This window comes from Hibiscus syriacus, unplaced genomic scaffold (assembly GCF_006381635.1).
Source record: "Hibiscus syriacus cultivar Baekdansim isolate YM2019G1 unplaced genomic scaffold, ASM638163v2 tig00116965_pilon, whole genome shotgun sequence".
NCBI lineage: Eukaryota > Viridiplantae > Streptophyta > Magnoliopsida > Malvales > Malvaceae > Hibiscus > Hibiscus syriacus.
The window spans coordinates 913,846-933,190 of NW_024063490.1; the positions used below are offsets into that span (position 1 = coordinate 913,846).

The 19,345-nt window shown below is 33.3% G+C and overlaps 1 protein-coding gene across 2 annotated transcripts; it reads right to left on the reverse strand.

Annotated features, from left to right (window-relative positions):
• Positions 1–10,462: 10,462 nt before the first annotated feature.
• Positions 10,463–17,933, reverse strand: LOC120191314 (transcriptional repressor ILP1-like). Of its 2 annotated transcripts, none has more exons than XM_039194285.1 (7): positions 16,539–17,933; positions 13,969–14,136; positions 12,444–13,123; positions 11,902–12,181; positions 11,419–11,708; positions 10,849–11,057; positions 10,463–10,818 (listed from the first exon to the last, which is right to left on the reverse strand). In XM_039194285.1, the coding sequence occupies exons 1-6, from the start codon at positions 17,712–17,714 to the stop codon at positions 10,868–10,870; spliced, it is 2,784 nt and encodes a 927-aa protein (XP_039050216.1). In that variant the 5' UTR covers positions 17,715–17,933; the 3' UTR covers positions 10,463–10,818; positions 10,849–10,867. The 2 variants fall into 2 exon arrangements, with proteins under 2 accessions (XP_039050216.1, XP_039050215.1); XM_039194284.1 differs by having other exon boundaries at positions 10,465–10,818; positions 10,849–11,060.
• Positions 17,934–19,345: the final 1,412 nt, after the last annotated feature.

Genomic DNA, 19,345 nt, shown 5'->3' on the forward strand with positions numbered 1-19,345 from the left:
CATCATCAACTTCAACATATAGCAAATATGGGATGTCTCCGTAAGTCTGATAAAACTGCAATTTTTTATTTGAATCCCAACTTTCCCAAATACTTCGCAAATCTTGCATATCATTTCTTTTTAGCGAAACTGGAGCATAACTGGCTAAGTCAGATACATAATCATCCTGCAGACTGTCTCCTTCTTGTCTTTGTAAATCCTCAGCCCACTGTCTTACTTCTGAGTTTAGAATTACTTGGTTTGAACACTTTTTATCCATGGATGAAGGCTTTCCAATAAGACAATTAACACAAGGATCAATGCCTTTTATCCTGTATGATGCTATGCAAACAGGAAAATAAAGAACACACAAAAAGAAAATAAATTAGTTTACATAATAAAGAAATTTAATAATAACATTTACATAAATATTTTTATTTAAACATGCTTTTTCTAAATTTAAATAATTTAAATATATATGTAATTTAATCAGTAAAGAAAATAAATAAATAAGAAAATTAGAATTCATTTCTCCTGTGTGTACACCTATTTTGGCATGACTTCGGATCGGAAGAGTTTCTAGGGTTTTTTATATGCAGGGCTTCAGATCTAAGAATAAAGGTACCCGAATTGTCCTTGTTAGTGCCCCCTTGGGTTGCTAACCCTCAACCCCAGTCCATCACAGACTAAAGTGGATCGAGTTCAATTCGAGGGGATACATTTCTCTATGCCTGACACGGAGAATAAATTCTCACGAAGACATAGAGCATATGAACCCCGAAAGTTACTTGCTAGGTCTGACACGGAGAATAAATTCTCACGAAGACGTCGCTTTCACTCCCACTTAAAAGGGACAACTCAATTATAGAGCTTTATGTGATGCAATACAAGTGTTGTGTGTGAGGAGAAATGCTCAAACCTTTGACAGAAAAATAAATAATGAAATAAAATACTTGCAAATAAAATAAAACATATAAATATTATGAAAATAATAAGTAAATATAAAAATTTTGAAAAGAAAGAATTAAAAATTAAATATATAAACTTTTAATTTTTAATTAATAGAGACAATTTATAATTGATTTTTAAAAGTTTGACCTGGTTCCCAGTGGAGTCGCCAAGCTGTCGCAACCGGTTTTCGTCCGGGCACGAAATATTTATTTGCCGGGAAAATTGATGTGAATAAATGGTTTTGAAAATAATTTGGGAGTCGCCATCGGCCTTTTGGGTCAGGTAGGTCGAATACCTAAAAATTATTTTTTAAAAGATGTTTTAAGAAAACATCAATTAAAAATGAACTGATCTGCGTTTATAACCAAAAATTCTTTCTTTTTAATAATAAAAAGGGATTCGTGGTCGGTTATGTTTAGGGAAGGATTAGCACCCCTACAACGCCCAAAATTGATACTTTTTAATTATAAATTGTCTCTATTATTAAAAATTTTTAAAAATTCAAAATATATTTAATTTATAATCCTATTATTTCAAAATTAAAAAAAATATTTAAAAATATCAGAAAAGGACTTCTAGGTGCCTTAAGACAGCTCTTTTCTTTGATATTGATAAATATTAATTATAAATAATATTTTAATAATTTTTGATTTTAAAATACCAGAATAGGACATCCAGTTATATTAAGACTGTCCTTTTCTTCTTCATTGAAAAATAAATATTAAAATAATTTATTTAAAATAAATATTTATTTATTATATATATATTTATGACTACAAAATAAAAATATTTAAATATATAAACAAGTAAAATAAAAATAAAATTAGAACTATATATTTAAAAGAAATAAAATAAATAAAAATATTTAAAATTATTGACTAAATTATAGTAAAATTAAAATTAAAAACATAATTCATAATTAATCAAAATTATAGGGATTAAACATGCTATTTCTTTATTTAATAATTTAGTGACTAAAATAAAACTATATAAAATTCGGATATTAGATTAAAATAAATTAAAAATATGAACTCAGGATTAAAATATTATTTATTAAATTTAAGGGATTAAATCTGTTATTTATCCTAAATATATTATTTTAATATAAAGGACTAAAATAAATAAAATTTAAATTTAAAGATCAAATTAAAAGTATTATAAACTTGATTTAGTGACTAAAATGGAAATTTTACAAGTTTAGATGGCTTCGGACGGGGTTTAACTATTATTTAATTACACACATAGTCCTTCCCGAAACGACATCGTTCGGGAAGGCTATTTAAGGTCCATAATGGCTGGCCCGAAGGGCCAGCTCTCTCATTTCTCAGTTTACTCTCTCTCTCTAAACTGAGAGAGTTTTAAAACTCTCTCGCCTCTCTCTAGTTTCCCTCATCGGAGGGAAGCCGGTCACCGGGCGGCAGCCGTCTGCCGCCGTGACCCTCACCGCCGGCCACCGCATAAGGTGGCCGGAAAATTTTATTTTTACACCAGTAGATAGATCGGACCGTCCTAAGGACGGTTCCGGTGCTCTTTTCTCCTAAAAAGCTCCCAATCGGAGCAAATCTAAGAAAATACCTTCGGTTTTCGAAGGTTGTTGGTGACGTTTGGAGGGTTCTGGTGGTCGTGGCTTCCTCGGTAAGCTTCTCTCCTCCCTTTTCTTCTATTTTTGGTTGCTGGTTGTTGTGATTTGGTCTCTGTTTTTGTATCTTTTACTCTCGGTTTTGTCTCTCTGGGGTCTGTTGTTCTCCTCTCCTTGCTCGCAGATGGGGTGATGGCTTTATAGCCATCACCGGTGTGGTCATCGGACCGGGTAATAGACTACCCTTCGGTGAGTCACCGGACTACCAGTGGTGACTCACTGCTAGAGTAGCAACGTGGGTGGCCATCTGGGTCTTCTGGAGGCGGCTGGAAGCTGTTGAGGCGGCTGGAAACCATTGAGGCGGCGGTACACGGGATTAGGGTTAGGAAACCCTAACTGAAACCCTAAATGTTTTGGGTTTCAGTTTGATTTGGGCCGGAAATCTGGCTTGTAATTTTTTATTATTATTTATAATATTTAATGTATTTAATAATAATAATAATAATAATAATAATAATATTTATAATAATTATAATAATAATAATTATAATAATAATAATAATAAATAAATTAATATGGGTAAAAAATTAGTATCTTCAATAAATATACAGTGGATGAAAACTTTAAAACTGAAAATTCCATCCTCTTGTACCCCAAAATTTTGGCTAGTGACCAAAATGAATAATTTGAAAGTTTAGTGGACAAAGTATAAACTTGAGAAAAAAACTTAGGGATTAAGTTTATTTTTTAAAAGTTACATATACTAAACCAAAAAATGAATAGGTTACCCCGAAAATGATATTTTCGTGTCACTCAGATTTTTTGTACATATATAAAGCGATAATGTTCGGAAATATTTTGGATAATTTGATTGAATCGGATTTTCAAGATACTTTGAAGGATAATAAGGCAAGGATAATAATGTCATTCCCATGCCTTGAAATGGAAGGGTTTAATATGGATCATTAGATTTAAGCTGACTTTTCCATGTTAAATGTAACACCCTAAATTTCGGGCTAGTAGTTTCAGGTTTACCCGAGAGATTTATAGACCTCATGGAGTTCATAATTAAAGTCATTGGAACGAGTGTGAGCTTAATTGGGTTGGAAATAAGCCTAATTGGTCATAAAAGGGGATTTTTTGAATATTAAAAAGATGAGAAATGACCAAATGTGCAATTTTACCTTTTTAAAAAAATGAGGCCTTTTATATTTTATTCCATCTTCTTCTCTTTATTTCATCCCTCTCAATTCCTTCTCCCATTTTTCCTCTCCTAGTGCCAAACTCAAAGGTAAGATCTTGAGAACCTTGTATACTTGTTTTAAGCTTCAATTTCATCCTCAATCCCTCGAGTAAACTTGTTTTGATGTTTCAAAGCCTTGGGTTCTTTATAACTAAAGAGAAAGTGGGGGGTTTTATCCAAATCTTAGAGGAAGGGAGTGTGGCTAAAAAAGGAGCTTCATTTTTGGATTCTAACAACAAGGTAGTGTATTTCTAATCATTTGGAGTGTTAAGGCTTTCATAAATATGAAGAATTGTTATGATTTGTGTAGTTGAGCATTTTAGGGTTTATATTTGATTTTGTGATTAATGGCATTTTAGATATAAAGAAAGTGTTTTATGTCACTTTAAGACACTAAGTAACCGTTTAAAACTTTAGCACCTGATTAGGAACCAAACTAAGACATTTACGATAATTTTTTGGTGTTTCTCAAGCTTAAATAAGACATTTATAGGTTCCAGTATCGATACTGGATCAACAATATCGATATTGGATGAATCGGAACAAAATTTGGGCATTTTTAGCTGAGAGTATAGATACTTCTAGTGTGAAATTCGATATTATCCATACATTATAGATACTCAAGGTACCTAGTATCGATATTGGGTGAAATTTTTAGCAACATAAGCCATTTTTGGTATCGATACTCATAAGGGTATCGATACTTGACCCTAGGGTATCGATACTGCAGGTAGAGTATCAGTACTACCCACTTAGGATGGTTAAATTTGACATCTTTAAGGCCCATAACAGCTGAAGATGATTTGTATTGGTAGAACATAGTTCGTGAGGGACGTAAAAGGCCAAGGGGGCCCAAACACACTTGTAAGAGTTGCGTACAATCGAAGTAACCATAGTATATTCAACTGAGCACGTTGCGAGTATCTAAGAATAAAGGATCTTTGTAGGGGATGTATCGACAAGCAGTGTGACAAATTAATTAAATTACAAAATAGTGGAGTTACGTATGGTAAGAATGTCAACATATGATGAACGTACAATTATCCCTCCAATTTAAGGGTGAATTGAGGGATAATTTTGGTATTTTTGATAAAATAAAATGTTTTATTAAAATTACTCAATTTTGGTGTTCCAATCACACCTTAAAAATGATTGGTGGGGACTTCAAACTTTACATTTCAAAATCACTTCAAAAACTCCATCGTTGGATCTAGTCGGCTTTCTCCCCGAAGGGTCGATTGTGACAATTAGGACCAAACTAAAAGAATATATAAATATTAAGGACTAAATATATAATTATACCAATTTTTTAACGGTCATGCCAGTATTTTCGTCAATTATTAATGTTTAGTGGCTTAATTGATAATTCTCTCTCGATGCACATTAGCTAGATTGATGGCTTGATTTGATTTTAGGTTGTCTTCGATCTGATTGGGTTCTGTATTGATTGGGTTTTTCTTTTTAATTTTCTTTATGTTGATTTTTGTTGTTTGCTCTCTGTTTTGGACCTTGTTTTTTCATGAATTGGAGATCATTGTTTGGGGCGAAAGAGAATTAGTCTTGAAGTATGTGTTGCTTTGGTTGTGAATGGTGATGTTGTATAGCTCTATTATCAAAGGTAATGATGTTTTGATGGATGATAATGTAGTTGTTCTGTCTTTGTCTACTGTGCAGGATAAGGGGGATATTGTTAAGGTAAATCCTCTTGGACAGGCTATACCTGAGGATATCTTGATGCAAGATATGAATGTCGCCAAGGTTGTTGTTGTGGGCGTGCCTTCTAAGAAGCTTAAACAACTTGCAAGATGAGGTAGAAAGAAGGGTAAACCAAACCAAAATAGAGCCCCTCCTTTTCTACAAAAACCCTATTTGAAAATTAGAGACCAAGACCTTATTCCTAAATGATTCAATAATCCCTAACTCTTGATGTCTTGTCTATCTTCAATCCTCGATGACCTCCCTAACTCACGACGATGAATTCTCCTAATCTCAGGTAAACGAAGTTAACCCTCCCCTTTTCTACATTTTTTCTTTGAAAATATTGCTGGAAAAATCGAGAAAATGAGCATAAAATCTTGAAAATACTCGTTTTTATTTCCTTGAGAAAAAAATAAGAGAGTCTTATAATTATTTTATTCGGATTTTTAATAATACACCCAAGCGTTAAAAACGAAAAACCTAAGAAAAATACGATTTTTTACAATATCATTTGTTTTGTTTCTTGCATGTGGCTGAGTTGGGGCTGATTGGAGCTAACTGGTTTCGTTTGAAGCTGTCGTGGAGGTCGTTCGGGCAAGGGACCTCCATTGGGTTCTATCGTGGACTAGGGAGAGCGAGGGACCATTGATACGGGCTTAGTGATGAGGTAGAGGAGGGGACCACGAGAGCAACGACGGTTGGAACTTCATCTAGCTATGGTGGTCAAAACCCTAAACACCATCCGATTCAATTTGAGTCGTTAGATCGAAGACTAGATCTAACAGTTAAAATGGATATGTTTTTCTTGGCTACTGGACATAACTATGGATAAAACCCTAATTTTATAATTGGGTTTCTAATTTGGCTGTTGGGTTGGAGCTTGTTGGATATGTAAATGGGTTTAGTGAGAGGGGGACTAGACATAACAATCTGGGCTACATAAGGCTTTAGTTGGATCTGTTGGATAAAGGGTTTTAGGTTTAATTGTAATGGGAATTTTGGGTTATAAATAAATGTTGGACATTTTTTACCTTGGGTTTGTATTTGGGCACTTAATACTAAACGTTTAGATGTATTGAACTTTGTCTGATTTACCTTTTTTTTATCAGAATGGGTAAAAGGATCCCCTCAAAACTTGAATGAAGTTTACATGGATCCCTATCATTTTAAATAGTTGAAATTTCGATGATGAAACTAAATTTTCCTTCATAAGCCCCGTAAGATTCAAAATGTAAATATCTCCAACGTTTTCCAGTGTCAGTTAGAATTCGTCGAATCACTTTGCAAATGATCCCAAAAAATAATCTCCTCACATTTAAGTCAAATTACTCGAACAAAATTATGTACTACAGAACAAGAGCAAGCATTCAAACAGCCACTCATGCATCATTTATTATTAGAGGGTTAATTTGCATAACATATCAAGTATAAGAACCTTAATGATAATAAACAAACATTCAACATTCGGAATTGTTTTTCGTGTACAAGTTTTTAGATTTACGAGTCTGAGGATGAAGGCATCTGCATGAGTTTCAACAGCACTTTATCTTGAAAAAACTAATCAAATGAGGAGTTGGAGAAAAGAGATAGGCTCCTATAAGGTGATGGGTGAAATATTTTTTTGAGATGATGTGACTGTCACAATACCACGTCGAAAGCACAATGCGTCTTCAAAAAGACAGGACGACCACAATGCATCTTTTGCTTTACTATTTTGTTAATCTTATTGTTCCAATTGCATGAAATATGGAAACGGTACCAGGTGATCCCTGTAACTTTCCCAACACTGTACAAATCATCCCATCTCAATGATCCAAACCTTTTTCCAATGCCCCATTTGATAGATTTTTCCCATTATCATAATACGATTTTGCTGGGTTTTTTTTTTTCAGATTAGGCATCATAATGAAAGAAATAAAAATTTATGATCAGAATGAAGAAAATGAAAAAAAGGGCTAAATATAAAAATTATATTACGAATTTTATTCAAAAAGAAATGTTTATGACACGAGTCAATTGACAGTGATATTGTATGTGTATAGGCAATGTCTTCAATTGCACAATAATCATATGTTAAAAAGATTTAGGCATGAGCACGAACGATGGTTTGCTCATGTTCGTTTAACTTTAACCAAACAAACAAACGAACACGAACAGCTAAACAAGTAAAATTTATTGTTCGTGTTTGTTCGTTAAGGAATGTAGCTTGTTTGTATCCATTCATGTTAGTTCGTTAAAATAATAAATGAACACAGATGAATGAACTTAAACAAACACAACTGAACGAATATAAACAAATAACCATAAAATTAATTAGGTTTATATTTGATAATAATTTTTTTTCTATATAATTTTAGGGTTTATATTTTCTTTAACGATTTGGATATTTTTTATTTGGTTTGAAAATTAATTGAATTTTAAAATATTAGTAGATTTAAAGTTAAAATTTATTAGTTCATAATACTTTAAACGAGTTTGGAGATTATATTGAATATAAACGAATGAATACAAACAAACAAAAATGAACAAATATAAATGAATAGATTATCGAACGTTCACGAACGTAAATGAGCAAATGAGTCATTTGTTCGTGTTTGTTCATTTAATTAAACGAACATAAAATCTTTTTATGTCCGTTCATTTAATAAATAAATTAACATAAACGAACTTATTGCCGAACGATTTAAGAACGGTTGGCTGAAGGTTTGATTCATTTATAGACCTAAAAGGACTATACTTAAACAACTGAAAAAATTAATATCGAAACAATCTGAGATTCAAGGAATGTGTTATAATTTTTTAGGCCTAATGATCGACCAAAATGAACCAAGAGAGGGTGAATTAGCCCTTAAAAATATTGGGTATGAAGGAAAGAAAGATAGACAATTTGCACAAACATTTAAAGTGGTTCAACTTCCTAAATGAAGTCTACATCCAATACCTTAGTTCCACACTAAGGATTTTTAACAAATTCACTAACTTGTTTTTTCTTTTCCTAGGCTCAAGATTAACCTTTACAATTTCCTAATTTTTCAAGCCTAAATTAGAATCACTCCCCTTTTTACAAAAGGATAAAACAAGTAAACAAGAAAACCTCACAATGTAGGTGTTAACAAATATAAACTCACAAGAAAAATATTCAAAAGATTTGCAATGAGCTCAAACACTTATGTACAAGAGAAAAAGGAAAATAAAGAGTATCATTTACAATTCCTTAGTTTTCAAGGCTAAACTAGAATCACTTTTTTTTACAAAAGGATAAAAGAAGTAAACAAGAAAACATAACAAGGTAGATGTTTACAAATTTAAGCTCACAAGAAAAACAATCAAAAGATTTGCAATGAGCTCAAACATTTATGTATAAGAGAAAAGGAAAAATAAAGAGTGAAAGAACTTTTCTCTTGATCTTTATTGCTTGGATAGGTGTTGTAACCTTCTTCAAGTGTCATTGATTTGTTATTATAAGTTGGAATGTATTTGTGGTCGTTTCTACTGTTGGGGATGATTTGGAGCCGTTGGGGAATTAATTTCTGCAAAAACAAAGAGTCCAACACAGGGAGTATCGGTATTGTATAAGGGAGTATCAGTACTTCCTTTATAATTATTAAATACACTAGATGTTAGTAATTGTTGGGCTTGACCAGTATCGTTATTAAGATTTCACAGTATCGATACCACTAAGTAAAGTAGCATCAGTACTCCTAGAGTATTGATACCAATTTTGCATTCTATAATTTGAACACTTTGGAAAACAATAGGTAGTATTGGTACTACCATGGGAGAGTCGATACTTCTTTTAACTTCAGTATCAACACTGGAAGAACAATATTAGTATTATTCATGTGGTATTGATATTGTAAAAAGGGTGTTGATATTGCTTACCTAGGAAACTATTTTGTGTTCAAATTCTTATTTAATAGACTTTGAATTATTTTTGAAATGAATAAATTCAAGTAAGTCCAAAAACATTTTTCATTAATTTGTTATATCAAAATACATGGTCCGTTACCAAATTTGTTAATTTTGAAAAGTCAAACATATCATGAACTTTGATAATTACCAATGCGATAGGTAAAGTCAAAAACATATCCAAGATTTCCTTTAATTATCGCATTCACATGAGTTTGATCAAAGGTCAGGACATGTCTTTGACAACTCCAAACTAGGAACATTGGTCTTATATATATATATATATATATAAATATAAAAAAGCTAGTGACATTGGCCATGAGATACTTTGAATCTCATATTATTTAGATATTTATTTTTTAAGTGTTTAAATATAATATATTTTTTAATTTAAACATACACTTATTAAGTGATTGAAGATAAATTATACATATATGATTTAAGGTTTAGTGTGTGTGTTTTTTTTATAAACGTCGATTGGCTTAACTTCTTCTATAAACGCGTGTCTTCGACACATGGTATTTCTCCTTTCTGGATAAACTCGTAACAATTTTTATTTTAATTTATTTTCACCACGTGATTGATGAAAACATTTATTCTATTAAAATAATAAAATTAATTAAGAAAATTTCTCCATTCAATTGATGATATGGTTCACTGGTAAAATGCATCACAATAATGTTATATGTTATACCTCTTAATTGAAAAGATTATTTTTTAAAATTAAATTAAAATTAGAGAAAATTTGATAAAATATATAAATAATAAAAATTAAATGAATAATTATATTAATTTTATTAACAGTCATGTTAACACTCATCAAACATAAGTGACTTAATTAAAAATAATAAAATAGTCAAATAATTTGATTAATAAAATAGTCAAAATAAATAAATACAACCAAAAAAAACTAAATTTTCAAAAATCAAATTTACGAGATAGCATTTCCTCAGCCAATGAAAACCATTTTACTAGAAACATGTGTTGAAATGTCGACTGAAAATAAAATTCCTAAATAAACCAACATATCATTCGGATGGAATTACACCCAACAATGTTAAACATAACATAGCTATCTTGTTCCACAAACAACCAACATAATACAAATACACCAACTGTTAGCCCTAAACGCTACTAGCATAACATAACAGAACGCATTGCCATTAGCAGCAGCAAAAATGAACCACAAAATAACTTAAATCCCAAAATTTTAATCAACTCTAAAGCAGTTTCAGTTAGGATTTAAGGACAGTATTCAAGATAAGAGAGCTCACAATTCCATCTCAAGATAAGAAATAAAACGGGTTGAACAGATAATCAACACTGGAAATATCCTAGTTTACTGTCTAAACTATGCTCGGGAAAGCTAGCCTCAGAATTTAAGTTTCAACGGTGATCTCTTGTCATATAATTTGTGTATCCAACACCTACCCCTTCTGTTCATGTACGACTCTCACTAGTCTCACTCGGTGAGGTTAATCATATAGCTTATCCTAGACAGGCATGGCTCATAATGCTTCCTTGAGATGGAACCTCCTTGCTATATCCCTTGCATTGTCGAATTCATTTAGCTCAACCAATATTTTCTTCAACCGACGCGCTAGTCCACCTGCCTCACCTTCACTCACACCTGATGTATGCCTTCTCTCCAACGCTTTTCCTAATGACAACACACAATCCACCAGTGGTTGCAACTTGACACTGCACATTCAAGAGGAAAAAATAATGAGACAGGAGCCAGGAAGCCTTTTATGTTATACCAACGCACATATAACTTCTAAAGATTGAATGGAAGTTGCATGGATGTTTGCATTACAAGAGTATGCATAAATTTGAAAAGTGGAGAGTAAAATAATGTTCATAGACATAGAATGAGGGAACAAAATATAGACCAAACAGAAAATAACCCAGAGGGGAAGTGACTGGGGATTACAGGAGCTAAAAATTACTCAGTTCAATAGCATGCACATATGATCATAGTTGATTAAAGCAGGTAAGGAGACAGCATTCAACGGAATTTATGAACCTGGGTAATCCACTAGGTATAAACCAATAGTACCTGGAATCTCGTGAGACATTTGTGCCTGTCCACAACCCAGATAAAGAAGCTACAATACGTTCTGTTCTTGTGACAGCATCATGAACATCTGAAGTAATGCATCGAATATGAGGTAAGATTTTTCCACACAAAAGTTCATCGAGGGCAAGCTTCTCTAAAACTGGCAATGCCAGAATATCCTTCCACAAGCAGATATTTCTCATCAACCGAACAGACATCCCAAACCGATATGCAGTAACTCGTGCAGCATTTGGCACAACCTTCATCACAAGTGGGGTCCATGTTGGAACCTGTGAAGTAAAGATCAAAGAATAACAATAAAAAAAATAGTTATGAGTTAACATGTCCATAGTCACTTATATGACACACGGAAGCACAGATGCCTCTCGGCCTATGTGCACACACAGAAGAAGATAGATTGATATTGATATATAAATGTGTCTGCTGCTGTTGAAAGTGTGTATGTATAGAGAGAATAAATACCATAATATCAGTGACAGCCTCTTTAAGACGAGTGCGGATAGTAACCAATAATTCTGCTAATGCCTCACTAGAAGCGGGAACATAATCTATAATCAAACTTGTGGCAGAAACAGCATTCTTCGTTTCTTGTGAGCTAAGCATGTCCCAGCAATAGGAAATTTCATGATGCAATACTGGAAGTGCAATCTTTTCCACTAGTGCAGGAACTAGGTTAGCATCAGCATCATCAGATGCAAAATTTCCATCTTCAGGAAAACCATAATTGAATAGCAAATTATGCCTGCAAAAGTGAAATCATTTCTTAGTGAAAATAATAATTGAAACAGATACAAATAACAATTAACATTTTTTTGTTAATTCAAGCATGCACCTCAATTTGCACCAATCACAGTAAACAAAGATAGCCAAGCACATATCAAAAGATTCAAAACAAGCTATTTTAGTTTAAATTAGCAACACAAAGTTCTTTCTTTCTTCCTTTCTTTCATTTTTTTGGGTACCTCTCAGAAAGGCACAATAGAACTTCAGTTTAGAACCCTTACCATTTCATATCAGAAAAGTCTTCATCACGGTGGAGTGGATCCCACTTAAGAAGCTCAAGTCTTACATATGGAGAGAAGATAGCAGGAATACTTAATGACATGTAAGCATCACGGTAGCTCGAAGAGTAATCCTTCTTCAATTTTTCAAACTTCTGTTTAACAGCAGAAAGTTGGGAATATTCCTCAGATGCATCACTGAAAACTTGATCCGCTGTTTGAAGCAACAAGTCGCGATTTGACTGATATGCTGTACTCTCACTATCACTCTCATCAGTGCTTGATTCGCCTTCTATTTTCTGATAGGAACTGTCAATATCCATGGATGATAATCTCTTAGAATCAAATCGAGCTTTCCTGCGATGACGAGCCTCAGCCCTTCGTTCCATATCCAAACGTTTCTGCCGATTCACATCTCTACCAAATTCATCCAACTTCACCGGTAAATTAGCTTGTTCTTTAACTGCACCAGATGCAGACTGAGCTGCATTTGTGGCAACTTCAATCATTGCGGCACTACTTCCACGTTCACTGAAAACCAACATTGCTGCTTTCACAGCTGCTTCAACCTCCACAATTTCATCATCATTATCTGCAGTTCTTCTTTCAAGTACAACCAATGTACGTTTTTCATTAAGTTTTTGCATGCGCTCTTCAAGTTCCTCTATAAGAGGAGCTTTATGCTGCATAGAAAACCATAGTAAAACGTAGGCATCAATATACAAACAGGCAACTAACATGAATGCATAAAAAAGAAGCCTCAACACAACTGATAACAAGAAGTCGTTCAAAAAAAAAAATTCTTAAGGCCACATTTACATGCAAAAATGAAGTGGTATATCACAGACCATTTAGAGGCCAACCAAAGGGCATTACAATACTTCATTATGCTTGTACAGTCTTCTACCATAATTTCAAATATTTAACTTATTTTCTGGTTATGCATTCATACAGTTTAAGTGGTAGCTTATAAGTCCTTTTCGTTAATTCAGTTTCTCATAGCTGTTGATGATTGAGAACTTGATATTTGTGCTCAAATTTTCTGTTAGTCTTACAATTTTGACAAATGAAATTTCAGACTACTTATACAGTACTTATTTTAGGATCATTCATACTACAGAAAGAAATCTAGTCTAGCATAGTGTTTGTGAGCCTATGAGCAAAAATGTGTTCATTTTCGCAAGTAAAGTGCATCTTTAAATTATCCTTTAACAACTTTATTTATAATAAAAAGGTATTGCAAAGAATTAATTTCCAGATAGTAATTGAGATGGATATGAATCGAATTCAATCAAAAATGATTTTTTTCATTTTCAGTTTATGTATTCCTGCTTATTGTTTGTTGATGTTGTTGTCGTGCATTAGAGTGATTATTAAATACTTAATCACTTATAATTTATAAAAATAAAAATTAAGATATGCACGCTCCAAAAGAGACAGAGACAGAGACAGAAACAGAAACAGATATCCACTCAAGGAGTAAAATGGCAAATAGAAAAACAGGGTTTAGACTCAGATAAAGGCGTACCTGCAAAAATTCACATATAACAGAAACAAAATCACGAAGCTTTTGCATAAAGATGAACTTCTCACCAGCAGCAGACAGAGACTTTTCAAGAGCAGTGATATTGAAAAGTGAGGCTGACAGATTCTCATCAGCCTTCGTTAATGATGAAATGGTTCTGGCATGAGATTCCTGGCAAGGACATAGAAATTGATTAGGTACAAAACAATTCAAACATTTTTAACATTTATAAAAGGATCATAGTTTCTTGATATAGTGGTCTAGCTTATGAAAGAGACCTTCTACTTGAACATTTAAAAGCTCCAGACAAATCTATAAATCAATGTTTCTCCAAAAACTATTGCAGCATATCAACAAAGATTTTATTATTTCATATTCTTTATTTGGTCCAATTTTCTACTAATTTTATACGTCTAATTAACAGTTCCTGATTTAGATTTGATGAAGTTGGGTATTTTTTTCATTAAAATTTTGCAAAAATACTACTATCATTTCTGCTGCACTTCTGCACTAAGTTGCCAATCATATGAAAATTTAGATATCCTATCATTAATGATTCTCACATATCCATAGAACTATAAATACTGAAATATATCTACAAACTCCATCAGCAATGTAATGACCAGACAAAAGAATGTCCTAGTTCCCACACATCCTATCATTACATGTGTCTACAGTCTGGGTATCGGTTACTTCTAGATTTCTTATCATGTTACTTAAGAGAAATTTGTTGAGGTTAAAATGACCCACATCTCTCAAGTCTTAAGTACTTAGAGAGTCTAATCCATATTGACTCCCTGCCCAAAGAGTTTTCTCTCAAGCCAATTCAGGCTGCAATTAGGGATCACTGAAATACTTACATCTCAACTGATCAATTTACTCACATAATTTACTCGAAAGAAAAAATTATAAATAAATCTAAAGTCAGAAAAGCTAAGCGAACAACAAAAAATCAAAAGATCACCTGGAAAAAGCTTATCAAGCTATACATTTCAAAAGCATTGTACAAAAGAGATCTAATTTTTTTTCTAAAAGGATTCCTAAGCGAAGAATACTTATTAAAGAACAGAAGCACCGAAGGGAAATAGGAGTGGCTAAAAACTTCTGAGGGCATCCAACATACAGCTTCAAATTTGATTTTTCATTTAACTTCAAAAGAAAACAAAATAGTAATTTTGTAGCAGAAAAGAGGCAAAATAAGTCTGTTTATTAGCGGATAAAGAACAATATCCAAATTCATTCATCACCACAAATCTGCCATGCATTCTTGCTTTACTTTACAAGAAAAAGCTACTACTTCTCAGAAATGTTCAATAGGAACGAGGAATTTTAACCACTAAAACTCAACTAATAACCTTTGAGAAAACATATAACTTGAGCAAACTATATCCCTACAGATTAAAGACCATAATTTAGGCAACTTGATGGGACAAGTACCTCAACAGGCAAGTTTATAACTAAAAAATTAACTAATAAAGTGTAGAACAAGGACACAAAAAAGACTGAGCATTCAGCAAATAGCAGATATTAACAATAGAACCCTTGACTTGAGAGGTCATTCTGCATATGAACTTTACTCTTGTAACCAGTAGCAAAATAGTAACGTCACGCTCATTATGCATGTTGCAGATTTGAAGTTAAAACCTGAACCTTGATGTGTATAATTAATCTGTTAAGTAATTATGTAGTTGTAGAAAACCCATCAAGAAATTGATGCAATAGTTAAGCAATGAAGGTTGGAGTTCTTCCGTTCAAATCTTAACTGCCAATCGAATCTCATTTTGGAACCAAAGAGCTATTTACGAGTTTCACACATCTCATCTTCAACAAAATCCCATAGGTTTCAAGGAAATAATAAATACTCCTCGAAATAAGCCATCATCCATAAGCAGTGGAAAGCTCAATGTCAACACCACAACACTACCTAGGCATAAAATTGATAGGAACTCAAGTATACTACTATGCAATCCTGCATTCTGGTTTAAACGGGAAGTTATCAAAAGTAGATCTATCAGAAATACATTTATTTATTGTGATACTGCTAAGAAACGTGACATCATCAACTGTTAAGAAAATTATCAACATTTACCAGACGTCATGTAAATCACAAAATAATATCAGACATCTAGAAACACCTTTGATGCAAACCTACTAAGGAAACAACGATCACAGCAGCCATTCCATTAGAATGTCGCACCAATTAAGTTTCTAGATGACTAAAAATTAGAAAACAAACCAAACCAAAGAAGTTATAGTTTCTAACATACTTCCAGCTTAAGAAAGCTTGCAAAATATCAAAATCATGTTTTTAATCAAGACAATGGCACAGCCTATTTATGGAAAATGATATGCCTAGAATTGTCCCCTAACACAAGTAACTATTCTTATCACGTGTTTCCCAACTTTCTGTTAATTTACCCTTTAGATTCAGTTTAAAGCATGCTTCTCATACAAACTGTTGGCAACCACAAAATAAAAAACCTCCAACTCATGACCCACTCCTAGGTAACCATAGATTACTCTGATTTCTATTTCATACTTTCTTATTTTACAAGCATAGAACAGAAGGATACCTTCAGCCGAATCACATTCTCTTGTAAAGCCTTCCTAGCGATTTCAGCTTGTTGCGATATTGATGGAACATCTAAACCTTGAGAAGCCCCAGCTGCTCCAACAATGCTTGAAGGCAGAGCAGGCGACACATTCGGCACCACTGAACCATATGAAGCAATTGTCAAATACCCAAACCTTTTCTGGTGTTGCTGAGGCATATTATGAGCCATAGCAACTCCAGCAGTGGTACTGCTACTAATTACGACCCGATTCGAACCATCATCCAACCTCTTCCCCAATCCTTTACGGAACTGCTCTTCTTCCCACAACTTCTCTTCCTCATCGTCATTTTCCTCGTCATGGATCTCATCTTTCCTCGAAACTACACCCATTGCTCTCTCTTCAACCTCAAACACACCCTTCTTCCCACTTTCACCGAACAACAGCCCTCGGAACTCTAGTTCCTCCTCGTCACTTAACTCCTCCATGCCGCCATGATTACTCCCACCATCCAATGATATATAATCAGGAGCAGGCCTTCCAAAAGACTTCCGAGCCCTGTCCTTCTTTGCCTTGATAGAATCAATAGTTGCCTGGTCAGGAAAAACTGAAGAATCTAAATCCACTTCTTTACCAATCGCCATCGTTGCCAACCTAGACTCCGTGTCGTCTTTATCAAGTTTCTGTGTTGGGACATTCTCTTGCTGGGAGTTTGAATTTTGGGATTGGGGCTTGAGAAGGCCTTTAAGAACAATCTTAGGCTCAGATGAAACGGGGGTGGGGCGTGAAGAAGGGGCAGCAAGGGTGCGCGTGTTCTTTTGGAGCTCAAGTAGTGCTTCTTTTGTGTAAGTACCGGCTTGGGGTTGGACATTGGAAGGTAAAGAAGAAGAAGAAGGGTTTTTGCGGCCTTTCACGGTGGTAATCTTGTGCGCAGATGAGGGTTTGGGGAACCGAGAGGAAATAGGTTTCCCCCTTTCTTTATCTCTGTTCTTGTTTGAGGATGACTTGGTTGTTTCTTCCTCGTTTTCATCGTCAGCGAAACTGAGGAGTTTCGGGGGTTTCTTCGCGGCGGGTTTGGAAGATGATGGATTTTGGGTGGCGGTGGTGGGGTTATTGCTATTATCTTTTCCGCTGTCATCTTCTTCGGCATCATCGCCACGGCGGCGGAAGTTTCTGGCTCTGGTAACGCTGCTCATGGTCAAGGGAAATCGCCCGAACGCGGTCGAGGAGAATTAAAGGGTTTTTTTTTAAATTTGTCTATAGCTTCAGAGGCAATTCAAAAATCCGCTTTGAAGGGAAAAAAATTAAAGAAATTAAAGGAAAAAGGAGAGCAGGTGTTGGAAGGAGAAGCAAATCAACCGAAAGCGGCAGCCGCAGCGGCGGCGGAGCTAGAGCAGAAGAATCAAAGTTATGGTTAATAATAACGGGGTGTTCCTCGAATTTGTACACTGCAGTTAATTATAAAATGATTTATTTGTAATTGACCCTTGAACTAATCACTAATTCTAATATTGCCCCTTAATGTACCGTTACGTTTACTGCTATCACACAAATTGGTGCAGACGTTAAAAAAAAAATTAAACTGAAAATAAATAAATTATGTTTTTTAGTATTTAAATTGTTTTTTTTTATTAAAACAAGTCTATAAGTTATAAGGATCGGCACGGGGTCGGGGTGGGGGGGGGGGGGGTGGGGTCGGGTATTACTTAAACCCCACCTTGTCTCACTCTGATAAATTTTAATATTTCTCTCACTTGGATCTCGTCCTGATTTTTAGATTAAAAATTTAACCTCGATCCGATTTAAATATATTAATATTTTAAAATAATATATTTTATAAGAATTTATTTATAATTATTTAATATATTTTAAATTATTAAATTAATATATTGTATAATAATTTTTATATTTTTAATAATTAAAGAATATATTTTAATAATATAAAAATAAAAAATCCTTAAAATCTTAAATACATTATATAAATATAAAGAAAATTAATAATTTAAACCTGGTTAGATCAATTTTTTTACCTTAAACCTGACTATGACCCGTCTCGAAATTATTTGCCATATAACCCACCCCGCCCCACCTCGAACTCTAAAAAAAAAATCACCTTTATAAGGTTGGGTCGGGACCCGTCAGATTCGGACTTTTTATCACCCCTAATAAATTATGCTTTAATTTGGATTTTGGACATTTTCTTAGATGTAATTTTATGTTTGATTTAGTTTAAACTTTTGACTTAGTGATTTGTGACTTTAACTCTCTTTTTTTCTAGTTTATGAATGTCAATCATACTAAGTATAATCATGTCGAATTTTCATATGTTATGTTTTGTGTTGGTTTAGACAAATAATATAATAAAAATATGATACGTCAAACATGTTAAACTTGATAAATGGCTTTAATTGTTTAAAGTGACTAAAGAAATGCCTAAAAGTGACCTTTAAAGTCTAATTATATATTTTATTATTCTCAAAATATGATGGATTGTTAATTGAGTGCATGATTTGATTATAAATTGTTATTCTTTTTAATGTTTGAAGTATGTTTATGCATGATCAATGATTGTAACACCCTCAATCCGATCTAGAAATCAAATTTGAATCGACGATGTCGCATTGGATCATCGAAGTGGCCCTATAAATCAAAATTCAGAAAAATACAATTTACTTACAAGTCAAAATCCAATAATGCCAGTATATAAAAAATAAACATTTATGAAAGGAAGAGCTCCTTTATTTGAAAACCAAAATACTCAAATAAACAATTTATAGCATACTCAAATAAAATTATAATCTCTACATGCTCACTCAAGTCGTCATCG

Coding starts and splice junctions, on each gene's coding strand:
- LOC120191314 (XM_039194284.1), bottom strand. CDS start 17,714: ATGAGCAGCGTTACCAGAGCCAGAAACTTCCGCCGCCGTGGCGATGAT. Junction 12,182..12,443: donor GACTTTTCTGATATGAAATG/GTAAGGGTTCTA, acceptor TCACTTTTGCAG/GCATAATTTGCTATTCAATT. Junction 11,709..11,901: donor AGGCTGTCACTGATATTATG/GTATTTATTCTC, acceptor TTTACTTCACAG/GTTCCAACATGGACCCCACT.